Source organism: Oncorhynchus mykiss, chromosome 8 (genome assembly GCF_013265735.2).
Source record: "Oncorhynchus mykiss isolate Arlee chromosome 8, USDA_OmykA_1.1, whole genome shotgun sequence".
NCBI lineage: Eukaryota > Metazoa > Chordata > Actinopteri > Salmoniformes > Salmonidae > Oncorhynchus > Oncorhynchus mykiss.
The window spans coordinates 70,362,769-70,377,293 of NC_048572.1; the positions used below are offsets into that span (position 1 = coordinate 70,362,769).

Sequence of the window (14,525 nt, forward strand, 5' to 3'; positions counted from 1 at the left end):
TCTCTATTTCTCGGTCCCCTGATTCGCGGGACTTTTCCCCCTCTTACCACACATAATACATTTCCTGCACAACAGAAGGGTTTCTTATCTTGGGCTGTTTATACCTGCAAATCGTCCAACTGCCCGTTTGTTTGCAGGTGACCCACACCGAGGTTACATTTCATTCCTGGACAGAAAAGTGTGGTCATGCTCCATGGCACAGCCTCCCTAGCCTTGGTGTCTACTAATACAATGCTGCTACAAGCAGAGTGGTGTTCATTCACCATCAATAGTAGACAGACCTAGCAGACAGACAGAAGCACACAAAGCAAATGTGCTACTGCTGCTAAAACATGAATGGAAACAGCCCAGTGACAAATGAATAGTAATCAGTATGTATACTTACCTATCCTACACTGGTTAGAACAGATAAATGCACATCTGATAGAAATTCAGCCCACAAACATATGATCATATTTCACTTTAATGACTTCACACCTTTTTTTATTTTTCCTTTGCCCATATCCTATTTTTGGAATAATCAACATCTGGGGGTGTAGATTTACACCTATTCAACGCTGCCCCAAAAAATAATCAACTCCTTTCAAAAACAACTGCAGCGTAAAAATGTGAATGTCAACAACAAATTCCTCTAAATAGGGATAATTTCTGGACAATTTTCACAGTCTCTATGGATACAATATAATTATAGTCTACTTTCCCTTTGATACCAGCAAGATCCTTTCTTCCTATAACAAGAGAATATTCTTTTAGAAACAGGATGTTTTTCTGAACTAAACTCCCCCGGACACATTAAAGCTCAAAATCTATGTCAAGATGAAGGAGGAAATGTCTGACAATGCCCGTTTCAAATATTAAATAGCACAGGCAGAAATAGTCAGGGCGCAATAGGACTCTGATTGCATTGTTTGCATTGATCATTGCTATTCTTTGGTCTCACCTGTAATAACTCATTTTTTCTTATTTGTTGTCTAGTATTTGCTATACTTTGTGTAGATTGTTGATTCACTGTGACATACTCTTGGCTTGAATTCATCTCTATGTAAATATTACCATACGAACTGGAAATTATACTGTAATAAAATCTGACATTGCCATTACTTTCAATTGTCTTATTCTCAAGTCTCAACGCTGTTTTGCGAATATATGAAGACAACCTACGTGTTGTTACAGGCACACTCTGATCGTTTGATTTCACTTAAAAGCCTTATGTTTCCCCTCTGGATTAAATGCATTACTTTGTCATGACATCTGTAAGCCCTAGGAAGAAGTGACTCGTGAAAACCGACTCCAAGAGTTTACATTCAGGCAGGGGTTTTCAATTAAACTGAAACTCCTCTCTACTGTAGGGAACCATATTAGTTGGCCACCTCCATGATTTGAGCTGGGTTGTTTGAGACTGAGGAACCTCCGTTGACTCTAACTGTAGACCTCACGTCTGGAGTGGAAAAAGTGAGGCAGGGATCGGGTCCCATGTGTTAATATCCACCTGAGACGGTGAGGCTGTGAAGTGAGCTGGGTTGAGTCGCTGCCAGCAAACAAGATTTAGGGGCATGCTAAGCTAATTAAATCAACCTGTCAGGCGCCTTAGCTCCGACCCTATTAGATTGAGTGTCTGTTCATCATCGGGGCATATAACAGGGAGGTTTACAATCACATCTAAATACACAATAAAAGCAGACTAGGCTTCTCCTCTCCCAAAGGCCTGCGCTCTTAAATCCTCGTTGGACAGATGGGAACATTCTTGTTGCTGCTTTTGATTTACCAAAGACCCAGGAAGACCCAAGAAATCACTCCTGCTCTTAACGTAGGGTTACCCCATCAAGGGTGATATTCTTGAATGAGATACAGATCCTATTCGATGTAGCTTCGTCTCATTTTAAATTCCATGTTTTGGTGAAATAGTAGCTAGGTTTCCCCAGTTTCTGTCGTTTTAATCTTTGGTTATTATTAAAATGGTCAATTCTTATTCATGAAAAATTCTAAGAGGTTACGTTCAAAAAGCCACATTTCATAAATATGAACACGGTGAGAAAGCATTGTGAGGTAAAGGATTGTTATATACTGTATGATGACTGTAGTTTAATAAACATATTAAGAATGTGATGGATAAGGATGTCTCTCAGCGACACCCCCATGCCTCTGTCACGGCCAGATGAAAAGTCCAAACAATAACACCAGACGTCCATTTGGGCCAGAATGCGCCATGAGAAAGCCATAAATCAGAGGGCGTCCTGTGTGGATGTTCACAACACTGAGAACGCAGTCTCATCAGTCATCTGTGAATCTAACAGGGCTCGACTGATAATTCATGATAGCCCTGTCATAGACCCGTACCGTTCAGATATGAATTATAAAAACACCAAACCAAGCATATCAGTCAGATGACAGACTGGACGTTTAAAGCTGGAGGCCAGTGTGGAGAAACGAGACACAATGCTTTCTCTCCATTCATTCTGCTCTGACGACTGGAAATACCAGTGTGACACATGGGAGACCATTCCATCAATACACAGCCAAGCTTACTTATGGCTTGTTACCAATCATTTTGGTGAGTTGGGACTTATAGTTGACCCTTATAACCATCTGGATATAATAAAATTACTCAAGTATGGGAGTTGATAGAATAATATCATCACTTTCAGGCAAGATCTGCTATTGAAAGCAACAGTCTAATGCATGGGACATTGCAAATTATGTGCAAATAGTTTAGGTTAAAACGCTTCAGCCCTTCATATCTATTAAGGAGATACTTCAGGATTTTGGCAATGAAGCCCTTTATGTCCTTCCCCAGAGTCAGATGAACTCGTGGATTCCATTTTTATGTCTCTGTGTGAAGTTTGAAGGAAGTTGCTAACTAGCACAATTGCTAATTAGCGCAATGACTGGAAGTCTATGGTATCTGCTAGCAGATAGCTAGCAGATAGCATAGACTTCCAGTCATTGCATGAATGCTAGTTAGCATTGGCTCACGAAACCACCTCTAACTTCCTTCATACTGGACGCAGAGATGGTATCCACGAGTTCATCTGACTCTGGGGAAGTAGATAAAGGGCCTCAATGCCAAAATCCCCAAGTATCCCTTTAAGAGTGACTACATTTTGGCAATTTTCACTGACTGAAAAAGTTGGTATATAATTCAAACTATGAATAGGTGTCAGATGAGTAAACCATGTAAAAAATAATTAGATGACTGTCTGCTTCAGTCCTCAGAAACTTTTCGTAAAGGCTGGCATTTAAATAGACAAAACATTGACACCTTTTGTCTAGAGCATTTTAATATGCTTGACAAGTACACATAACAACTTGGTCTAGAAACAACACCTGAAATATATCGCCTGCAACATTCAAACACTTGTTGGGAACAAAGAAAAACAGTGTTTCCTAAGTTATACTTGATCCCCGTCTACACAGAGAGATGACACAGATAAAGATAAATGACTTCATCTGATTCATCTTCCTGTTTTAAACATGTTTGGATGTTTCGGTTGAGGGACCCATTGTACTCCTGGAATGAACAACACAACAAGGTCTACAAAATGTCTACACAAAATAAACCGCAGGATATAATCCCCCGAAATCTTGGCTTCTTTTCTTTTGACGTTCATTATAACTACCATTGTGAGAGGTACTTGGCATGCAGGAGCATGTGCGCCCTGGCCCTACCTTTCTAGGGTTGGCTGCTTGTCTTGCTCTGAATCTAGTTGTCAACTTCTATCTTCATATCTACAGGCTGGGCGGTCTAAAACCACCCTTGACTAACATGATACCCTCCCAGTTTGCTGCTCCATGAATGATTTTGCACTACATGACCAAAAACTGTGTGGACACCTGCTCGTCGAACATGTCATTCCAAAATCATGGGCAGTAATATGGAGTTGGTCCCACCTTTGCTTCTAGAACAGCCTCCACTTTTCTGGGAAGACTTTCCACTAGATTTTGGAACATTGCTGCACAGACTTTCTTCCATTCAGCCACAAGAGCATTGTGAGGTCGGGCATTGATGTTGGGTGATTAGGCCTGGCTCGCAGTCAGCTTTCCAATTCATCCCAAAGGTGTTCGATGGGGTTGAGGTCAGGGCTCTGTGCAGGCCAGTCAAGTTCTTCCAAACTGATCTCAGCAAACCACTTCTGTATGGACCTCTTTGTGCACAGGGGCAGTGTTATGCTGAAACAGGAAAGGGTCTTCCCCAAACTGTTGCCACAAAGGCAGAGGCACAGAATCGTCTAGAATGTCACTGTATGCTGTAGCATTAAGATCTCCCTTCACTAGAACTAAGAGGCCAAGCCCGAACGACAAAAAAAAAGTCCCAGACCCCTATTTCTCCTCCACCAAACTTTACAGTTGGCACTATGCATTGGGGCATGTAGCGTTCTCCTGGCATCCAATCCACCAAACCCAGATTTGTCCGTCAGACTGCCAATTCGTGAAGCGTGATTCATCACTCCAGAGAACGAGTTTCCACTACTCCAGAGTCCAATGGCAGCGAGCTTCACACCACTTGCGCATGGTGATCTTTGGCTTGTGTGCAGCTGCACAGCCATGGAGACCTATTTCATGAAGCTCCCGCCAAACAGTTATTGTGCTGGCGTTGCTTCCAGAGGCAGTCTGGAACTCGGTAGTGAGCGTTGCAACCAAGGACCATTTTTAAGCACTACGCGCTTAAGCACTCGGTGTCCTGTTCTGTGAGCTTGTGCGTTGTACCACTTTGCAGCTGAGCTGTTGTTGCTCCTAAACGTTTTCACTCACAATAACAGCACTTACAGTTGACCGGGGCAGCTCCGTCACTGAGCTCTTCAGTAAGGCAATTCTACTGCCAATGTTTGTCTATGGAAGATTGCATACCTGTGTGCTTGATGTTACACACCGGTGAGCAACGGGTGTGACTGAAATAGCCGAATCCACTCATTTGAAGGGGTGTCCACATACTTTTGTATATACAGTAGTGTACTTAGTCAGTATATAGCCAGTCAAGATCATTTGAAAAAGCAGAGCAAATACAGAACAGAAAACACATTAATAAAATATTTAAAAAATAATTGTGGATAAATAGAGGGAAACAGAGATACATTTTAATATAAATATAATATGCGCTGAACCATCATTTGATGATCTGATTATCTCTGCATCCAATTATATCCCTATTATGCTAATACGAATGGGACTGCCATTCATAATATATTTTCTCCCTTAACACTAAAACATCATTTTTATTCATAACTACTTGCCATATTAAGGTACAAAATATGTTGGGTGGTTTTAAGAAGACCCACCAAATTGCATTTTTTGCAAGCGTTAATCAACACCGATGGAATGAGGAGACAGAGTGTTTGTGCTGACTCCATTTCTCCTGTAACAAAAACCCAGCATGAGCATTCAATAACCCAGAGACGAGAGAGAAAAAATATTTTTCTGCTCAAGTATGTCATTAAGGATTTTCAAAGCAAGAGGAATGTTCATGGGTGTACATGATCACATCATGATACTAGGAAGTCATTATAAAGAGGGGGGCCTTTTTGTGGGACGGACATTCATGGAAATTAGGTTCATGATTCAAAATGTCATACACACACGGGGGGGGCGGGGTGTAATGGTGAGTGGCATGTGGATGGATCTGACATTGGCTTTCGCTCTAAAAACAGACACATTCCTTCTATGATGAATGGGCAAATATGTATTCATAGGCCTGAGAGCCCACGCCTTTGTCAAGTGAAACCCCAATCCTTGACTTTCTTTCTGCATACCAAAGCAGGAACTCCTCCCCAAAAAGAGAATCACCAGGACCGTTCAGCACAGACCATCTCCAAGCTCGAATCAGAGGCCCATTCTTCAAACGTTTCTGGGGGCACTATTTTCATTTCTTCTGGGAAAAAGACCCTGTGATTTATTTCGTGTGGTCTACAATTGCTATAAATCTACAAAGTGAGTGTATCTCTTTCTGAATGTTACGCCTGGCTCGACTGTTCCATATCCATCTCTTTTTAGTTAATCACCTCACACAGTCAGATTTAAATATAAAACCAAAAGACAAGTGAAATCTATGCAAGTGTGAAATAAAAACATGAGAAAAGAGAGAAATGTAATTTAAAAGAAACCCCGAGTTGATATTCTTTGACGTTTGGCTGTAATCAATGTTCGGCACGCTAGCATGTGACTTGAGTACAATGAGAGTGAAACAGAGCAGACATGTAATGATTGTCATTAAGCAGACATACTAACCAACCGACATCAAAGCCTCTGATGGGTATGAGAGAGGGAGTAGTTTGGGGACATAACTTGTAATTACAGTCAAATGTACTAATCTAAAGGAAGACGATGAAATGAAACTAAAAAACTAATGAGATGACTTTGGGTAGCATAAAGAAAATAAAACCCTGCTAGTTCCTTCCAAAAGTCTTCTGTTTGGCAAAATGCCAGCTCCTTCAATTGAAGGTTCAAGATGCAGGTACTTAACGGAGTCAGCCAATCAATATAAAAAAAACTGTTTTCTGAAGCACAAAAGCCTGGGTGCACTGCACTCAAATATTCTGCTAGAAAACCCACTTCCAGTGTTATTGTCAACTTTTAAAGAGAAAAGTGAATTCACTATATAACAACAACTCTTCACTCCCATTAGAAGACGGGAAAATGAGCCAAATCAACACTTTCATGAACCACATTCGAAAAGCACATAGTATTCGACACAAGCGCAGACACACATCAGGACTTACCTTCTGAACAATGGAGATGAGTGAGGGTGAGCAGTAGACCATGGAGAACTAGACACCTCCATGCTGCAGGAGTCATCGTTGCTGAGTACTGAAGCCGCTCCAGATGCCTGCTAGCAAACCACTGTGGCTTTAGGATATAGAATAGAAGAAGAGGAGTCTGGGAGTAGTCAGCGATCCGTGGTTCTAGGAGAAGCCTCTCCAGTCATCTTGTCATCTGAAAATACAGAGAGAGGAAGAGGAGGGTGAGGAGGAGGAAAACTGTGTTTTACTGCTACCAGTCGAAACGTGGTCATCATCACAAAGGCTATGCCATCACAGCTGCCGTCTCTAAAGGTGGGATTGAAAAGATTGAGAGATACATTAACAGAAATATTAAAACAGTGCAAATGGTGAATAATCATGGTGAGACATAAGTATGCTGAAAATGTGTGATAACTAAGTCTCTGGATATATTGGGTCTGCTAAAACAAACACAAAAATACATCAAACCAGTGAGATATTCAGCATGCAAAAGGATGGGTATGACAAACTCTTTAGGGAACACCTTTCACAGACAGACGGACCAGGTGAATCCAGGTGAAAGCTATGACCCCGTATTGATGTCACTTGTTAAATCTACCTCAAATCAGTGTAGATGAAGGGGAGGAGACTAGGAGGAGGTTAAAGAAGGATTTTTAAACCTTGAGAGAATTGAGACATGGATTATGTAGGTGTGCCATTCAGGGGGTAAACGGACAAGAAAATATTTAGGTGCTTTTGAACTGGGTATGGTAGTAGGTGCCAGGCACAACGGCTTGTGTCAAGAACTGCAACGCTGCTGTTTTTTTGACGCTCAACTGTTTCACGTGTATCAAGAATGGCCCACAACCAAAAGGACATCCAGCCAACTGTGGGACGCATTGGAGTCAACATGGGCCAGCATCCCTGCGGAACGACACCTTGTAGAGTCCATGCCCCGACAAATTGAACCTGTCCTGAGGGCTCAATATTAGGAAGGTGTTCCTAGGGCTGTGGTGGTCACGAAATTTCACCAGCCGGTGATTGTCAAGCAAATAACTGTCAGTCTCATTGTAATTGACCGTTAATTAACAAACACATTTAGCATCTCTTGGCTTCCACACAGCCTACAAGCCATTAAAAAAAATTATAATAAATCCATGTAATATAGCCTACACCTTCACAACAAATCTATTATTTATTTTAGACAGGTCTAAAGAAGCATGATATGACGAAAACAAAAGTATGTTTCTGAAGAACAGAATAGCATACTCTGAGTTGTCTTTATGTTAGGTCCTGTTCTGGCTATGCCATATGGCTGTGGGCTACACTAGTTCATTTAGCAGACACGATTTGCTTATAATTCCACTGCATTATTTTATATTTTATTGAACAAAGCTTTATAAAATATAAATATTTTCTCAAAATGATTTTACGGAGTGCACACATGCAGCTATTCTGTGTTGAGCGGTTAACAAAGAAATAGGTTCTCCTATATGCTTCATTTAGAGGTATAAATGTCATTTTAGTTGTTCTACAAACACTGGGCTACATGTTTTGATTTTTAATACATTCTAAGACCGCATGATGCGACTAATGATGATATGAAAAAAGTTGCTTGAAAGACATGAGCTCTGCTTAGTTTTTTGCACCGGCTGTACACACTTCATCAGTCTCTCAATATAATTCACAATGATAGGCTAATATTGTCACCTATCAGACTATTCTTGATTCAATCTTGTCTTTAAATACACTAAATGATATATGTGTGACATTTGTAATGATTTAGAATGGACCCTTATCCTGCACCTGTATCGAAACAGGGGCAGCAGGAAAAAAATACATACCCTCATGCACTTAAATAGCGAATGGAGGACGCTATTCCAGTGTTTAATTTTCATGCCAGCCAGGTAGGCTATACTCCTGTTGTAAAGAGAAGCAATGTGCTTAATATTAGGAAAGTTGAGAAATAAATATAGTAGGCTTAGCCTATAGAAAGCTGATAGGATCCTCCTCTTTTTAGTAGTGGCCATTTTCTCACGCAATTGCAGAGCCTATAGAAATGTTGCGCAACATGAGCTCATGGGTTCTCATGAAGCGATGGATTAGATTTCAAATACATTTGCATTGATGTCAGAGTGATTAGAGGGACAATAGAGTGCCGAGTACCAGGCAGTTAAAAATGTCGGTAGGCTAGAAATGACCATCAGCAGCATCAGAACTTGAAGATGAATTACCGTGCCTAAACGGTCATGTGGAATTTGACTGCCTACATGACTCGTGACCGCCGGTGTGGAGGTAATACAATCACAGCCCTAGGTGTTCCTAATGTTTGGTATACTCAGTGTACTCAGTCTATCAAGTCTGAATATGTGTTTATTTTTCACTTCTGACAGGAAATACTCTTGGGTAGAGGAGAGCATGACGGAGCACTCATCCCTGGGTTACAGGCTACATGTTTACACTGACTGCCTTCACACCGCATTCCTCCCTCAACTCACTACTACCCCCTTCCCTCCCTCCCCAGAGTTCTACTGCCTTATCCCCACAGGAGAGGACCCTGTTGCTCAGGCAACGTGCTCACACAGACTCACACAGCAAACCATTAGAGACACAGCTCCTTTGTGAGGTACTTTTGTCTGCTTCCTCCTTATCTTGAGGGCAGCCACAAACTAGCGGGAGGAGGGCAGCCACAAACAGTCCACACGGCTTTGTCTGCCTCAGCTAAGGTTAGGCTCCACTCCCTAAAATGCTCTCAATGCACCAGATAGAGAGACTTGTTAGAACACAAGTCAAATACTCCGGATCGATGATATGTCAAATATACACGTTAGTACACACACAGACACACACCTTGACCTGCACATAAACAAAACCAGCAAGAAGACATCCATCTAGTACAGATGACTTAACCTAGGCCATGATGTACCCATCTACACTATATATACAAAAGTATGTGGACACCCCTTCAAATGAGTGGATTCGGCTATTTCAGCCACACCCGTTGCTGACAGGTGTATAAAATCGAGCACACAGCCATGCAATCTCCATCGACAAACATTGGCAGTAGAATGGCTTTGCTGAAGAGCTCAGTGACACCATCATAGGATGCCACCTTCCCAACAAGTCAGTTCGTAAAATGTATGCCCTGCTAGAGCTGCCCTGGTCGACTAAGTGCTGTTAAAGTGAAGTGGGAATGTCTAGGGGCAACAACGACTCAGCTGCAAAGTGGTAGGCCACACAAGCTAAAAATCATCTGCCCTCGCCTGTCCCAGTTCCAAACTGCCTCTGGAAGGAAGCATCGTCAGCACAAGAACTGTTCGGCGGGAGCTTCATGAAATGGGTTTCTATGGCCGAGCAGCCGCACACATGCCTAAGATCACCATGCGGAATGACAAGAGTCGACTGGAGTGGTGTAAAGCTCATCCCCATTGGACTCTGGAGCAGTGGAAACCTGTTCTCTGGAGTGATGAATCACGCTTCACCATCTGTCAGTCCGACGGATGAATCTAGGTTTGGCGGATGCCAGGAGAACGCTACCTACCCCAATGCATAGTGCCAACTTTTTAGTTTGGTGTTGGAATAATGGTCTGGGGCTGTTTATTATGGTTTGTTCTATTCTTCTTAGTTCTAGTGAGGGGAAATCTTAAAGCTACAGCATAAAATTACATTCTAGACTATTCTGTGCTTCTAACTTTGTGGAAACAGTTTGGGGGTCCATACATAAGTGGTTTGTTGAGATCAGTGTGGAAGAACTTGACTGGCCAGCACAGAGCCCTGACCTCAACCCCCTCGAACACCTTTGGGATGAATTGGAAAGCCGACTGGCGAGCCAGGCCTAATCGCCCGACCTCACTAATGGTCTTGAAACTGAATGGAAGCAAGTCCCCGCAGCAATGTTCCAACATCTAGCGGAAAGCCTTCCCAGAAGAGTAGAGGCTGTTATAGCAGCAACGAGGGGACCAACTCCATATTAATGCCCATGATTTTGGAATGAGATGTTCGACGAGCAAAATCCGCATACTTTTGGCCATATAGTGTATGTTTAACATCCAAAATGTGACCATGTCCATATAAACACCATGCCACCATCCACACAGTACACTGCATTTCACACTTTAAAGAGTGGAGGACACCAAAAGAGGATAATTCGCTTTTCTGTGTGTACTCCTCCTCTCCAGAGCCACTCGTCAACTTCCCTGATTATTTTATAATGAACCTAAATTTGAGCAGCGGAGCACTCTGCTCTGATCGCTCTCTGGACCCCACTAATGCCCAGCTAAGATATTTCTGGCAACGTGAAGGCACACACGCACAAAACATTGTTTTGGGAGCTTCTATCTGCATTGGCTTACAGAGTCATAAGTTAAATCTCCACATTGGATTAATTCTTTAAAATGGCTCTATAGGTGGCTGGAGACCCCTATTTAAAACAGGCTAACTGAATGCAACTGCAGGTCCTCGACGGAGCAGAGTGCACAGTTTACAGGCCCAAAGGTCATTTATCTTGCTTTGAGGTCAAATGTACCACTAACTGTGGCGCCAAGCTAACACAAGCTAACACACACAAGGCTATGATAATTTATCAGTTAGAAGTTAGGTGGTGCATTCAGACTCGGATTGAAAGAGAATCATTAGACCACTAGATCAGACAAGAGCATAGCGGAGCAGCAGTAAAGCGCTACTTCGTCTCACAGCGGCCCAAAACAGAGTGAGCCTTGCTAATAATCCCTGATTCCCAGGTGTCTGAGGGCTGTGAGGCCAGGCCCCCTGGTTTTCCATTCAACACCCCTACCCCCGGCCACACTCTAGCGTTATACACATTCATCTTCCCCAAATATGAGTTGTGGGGGCAGCTCAGCCGCTGTTCCCCACCAGACACCAGGGGGAGAGGGGCCTGGGGTTCCTTCCCTCTAGGCTCATCTGCCCCAGGGCCCCTTTCTCCTCCTGCTCAGTACTACCCAGAGCCACCCGCACCGTCACCCCGCTGAGTAACATGTTCCCTTTCTCCTTTAAGCTGGCAGAGGAGCCGGCCGTTGCGCTCATCTCACCCCTCATCCCCCCATCCCTAAACAGACGTTTTGTTTGCGGGGGTTTCTGGACTGGATTTGGTCAGACTTGAGATAAAAGGATTAGCCGATTAACATGAAGACGCTTTTCACGAGTGCTGACAGACGTATCATAATTTTACATCAGAGAAGGGGAGATTGTGGTGGGTGGTGGGGAGGAGGCCTCCTCTAGCAGAAAAGAGGTAAGTGAGGCATAGTTAACCCAACAGAGACCGTGTGTGTTTGTGGAGAAATTCTCTACAGCACAGCTCCTTAGAACAGCAAGGAACTCCAGAGATTGGGACTAAACTAAATCATCTTCAAAAAGATGATTCTGAAAATTGGCTTTACAATTTGAATGGTGTCAGCAATTGTATATTGTAGTTTAACAACATGAATTGGGTTATTCAGAGTATTATAAAGATAGAAAAATAGTTGACAACCTTGTTCTGTTTTCTATCTTTTTTATTTTATTAGATAGAACCTTATCCTAAACTCTCAAATGATTCAGGTTCCTCGACCAGGAAGGAATATTCACATTGGGCTCCAATTCCACCATCGCCGTGGCAGCGGTTATAGTAATAATAGTGTACAGAACAAAGTTATGACTTACTGTCACCAGCTACATTAAATCTTATGGCTTGACGGTTTAATAATCCTGAAATCTTCTAGAATCATTTCAAGTTGTTAACTCATCATCTGCACTTTAAGTGCTAAACTTTCCCTTATAAGGAACAATGGATATGAATCGTCCCTTAACCTGCTTTCACTCTTTCTATTCACAGTATATCAACCCAGACACCAAGAACCCATCACAGGAGATGAAAAATGACATGTAAACACCCAGAACATCTCTTTCGGTTTCTCCACCCATAGACAGTGAGAATAGCCAGGAGACAAATGTATCATCAGTCCGGAGGATTGAAGAAGAAAAAAAACACCACATTGCAAACAAATGTTTCATATTTCAGAGGAATGACAGAGAAAAATAAGCAAACATTTAAAAGTGGAAGGCAAGCAATTAAAATATTAGAATAAATGGATGGAAAGAAACAGGCCACATGTCCTAACATGAAATACGAGGCTAATTGGTGCAGCAGCAGGCTGAAGGAATGTTAAGAGACAAAGCTTGTGGCTGCCTCTCTCAAGCTGGAGAGGCGACCGGAGAAAGAATAGACTAGAGAGAGAGAATGGGAGTCCAGGCTTTTGTAAGAAGGGAGGAACTGAATGGATGGGAGAGAAAGAGAGAGAGGAGAGGGAGAGAAGAATGGGAAGGGAGGAGAAAGAAAGGGGTGGGAGGGTCACTGGGAAGGATTGACAGCTTGTGAGTATGGCTTGACCTGCTGGGTTCACCCTCCAATATTTTCAACAGGCTTAACGAAGGACTAAATAAAGCCCCAGGAATGTTAATTTATTTTCAATTGTCAGTGCCAGGGACAGGGAGAGAAATAAAGAGTGCATATATACATATCAAGTGAGATTGGAACACAACTAGAGCAAGTAAGTAGTCATGGACTGGTGTAAGCTCAACGCTCCACGTTGAAATAAAGATGTGGGCCTAGCTGTGTGTTTTGTCTGTGTTCCAGTCTGAACCTCGCAGGCATAATGCTTTAGTTCTTCAGCCCTCTCTGACTAACTAGTTTGGGGAACGGTTCACCCCACCCACCTACCCCCACACATGGCCTACATTCAGAACAAAAAGACCAACACGTGAGGGGGAATATCAAACATGAGAAGATGGTAAGAGGGGAGCAGGGGGTCTGGGTTAGGGTGTAGTTGGAATCTACAGGAACTGAGAAAACAAGTCCCCCAGATCCATTGCACACCAACACCTCAATAACACTTTGTCATGACCGACCCAGTCTGTCAGGGATCTCCTCTCCAACTCCTCTCTTAAGGGACATGATGTCACTTCCTTGGCTCCGTCAGTGGTGCAGACAGAGCACATGCCATGGCTGCCAGTGATGGAGACAGGCGCAAGTCAGGCATGGCAGTCAGGTGGGAGGAGGGTTCAGCACCGTGAAGCTGATAATATATTTTGGGATGGGGCATGAAGGAGGGAATGGGGCAAGCAAGAACCAGTAGCAAGCTGCATGGTATTCATAGGCTCAACGATGGTCGGTTGGTGCGTTTCAAGACTCTCTGCCAACAAAGATTGAAATTATAGATAAAGAGTGTCAACGGACACACACACACACACACACACACACAGAGAGAGAGAGAGAATGTATTGTGAAATTGAGAGGACGGAGTGAAGTAGTCTTCAGAAGATCGACTACAAAAGAGAAAACAACTAGGTCTGTCATTGAGGTTAGCAGAAAGCAGAAGAATGGAAATGAATAGGCAGAAATAGGAGTGAGAAATGGATGCAAGAAAGCCAGAGAGAAGTAGGAATTGTATTGAATGAGCAGAAACACGTGTGGGAAGGGTTAAGTAAAAAGTCAGCCAATACTACCCTCATCATTTCAACCCTCACTACTGTGTTTATAAAACCCATCAGAATTAGTGGCCTAAATAGTAAGTTCAGAACCAATTTTGACATTACATTGTCTTATGTTATAGTGAAAAGTTCCTGTTCAAAACATTCCCCATCTTTAGTCTACAGCTTCTCAACAAGACCGATGTATAAAAGGTTACCTGGGCTAAATGAACCCAAATGTATTCTGAGTAATCTGTGAATTTGAAGAAGAAAAATAACAATCAGAATCAGTTTCAACTTAACCAATACACCCCTCTCTTTCCGAAGAAGACTCAGAATCAAACTTGGATG

At 42.7% G+C, this 14,525-nt stretch overlaps 1 protein-coding gene across 13 annotated transcripts in view; it reads right to left on the minus strand.

Moving 5' to 3' along the window:
- The window catches only part of LOC110530452 (adhesion G protein-coupled receptor L2), a 138,922-nt gene that overhangs the window by 108,865 nt on the left and 15,532 nt on the right, over positions 1 to 14,525 (minus strand). For all 13 annotated transcript variants that reach the window (XR_005052938.1, XR_005052939.1, XM_036986075.1 and 10 more), the window contains exon 2: positions 6,711 to 6,924. Coding sequence is in view for 11 of the 13 variants with exons in the window: in XM_036986075.1 (XP_036841970.1) it covers positions 6,711 to 6,786 (76 nt within the window). In the remaining 2 variants the exon portion in view is untranslated. The remainder of the gene's footprint in view (positions 1 to 6,710; positions 6,925 to 14,525) is intronic.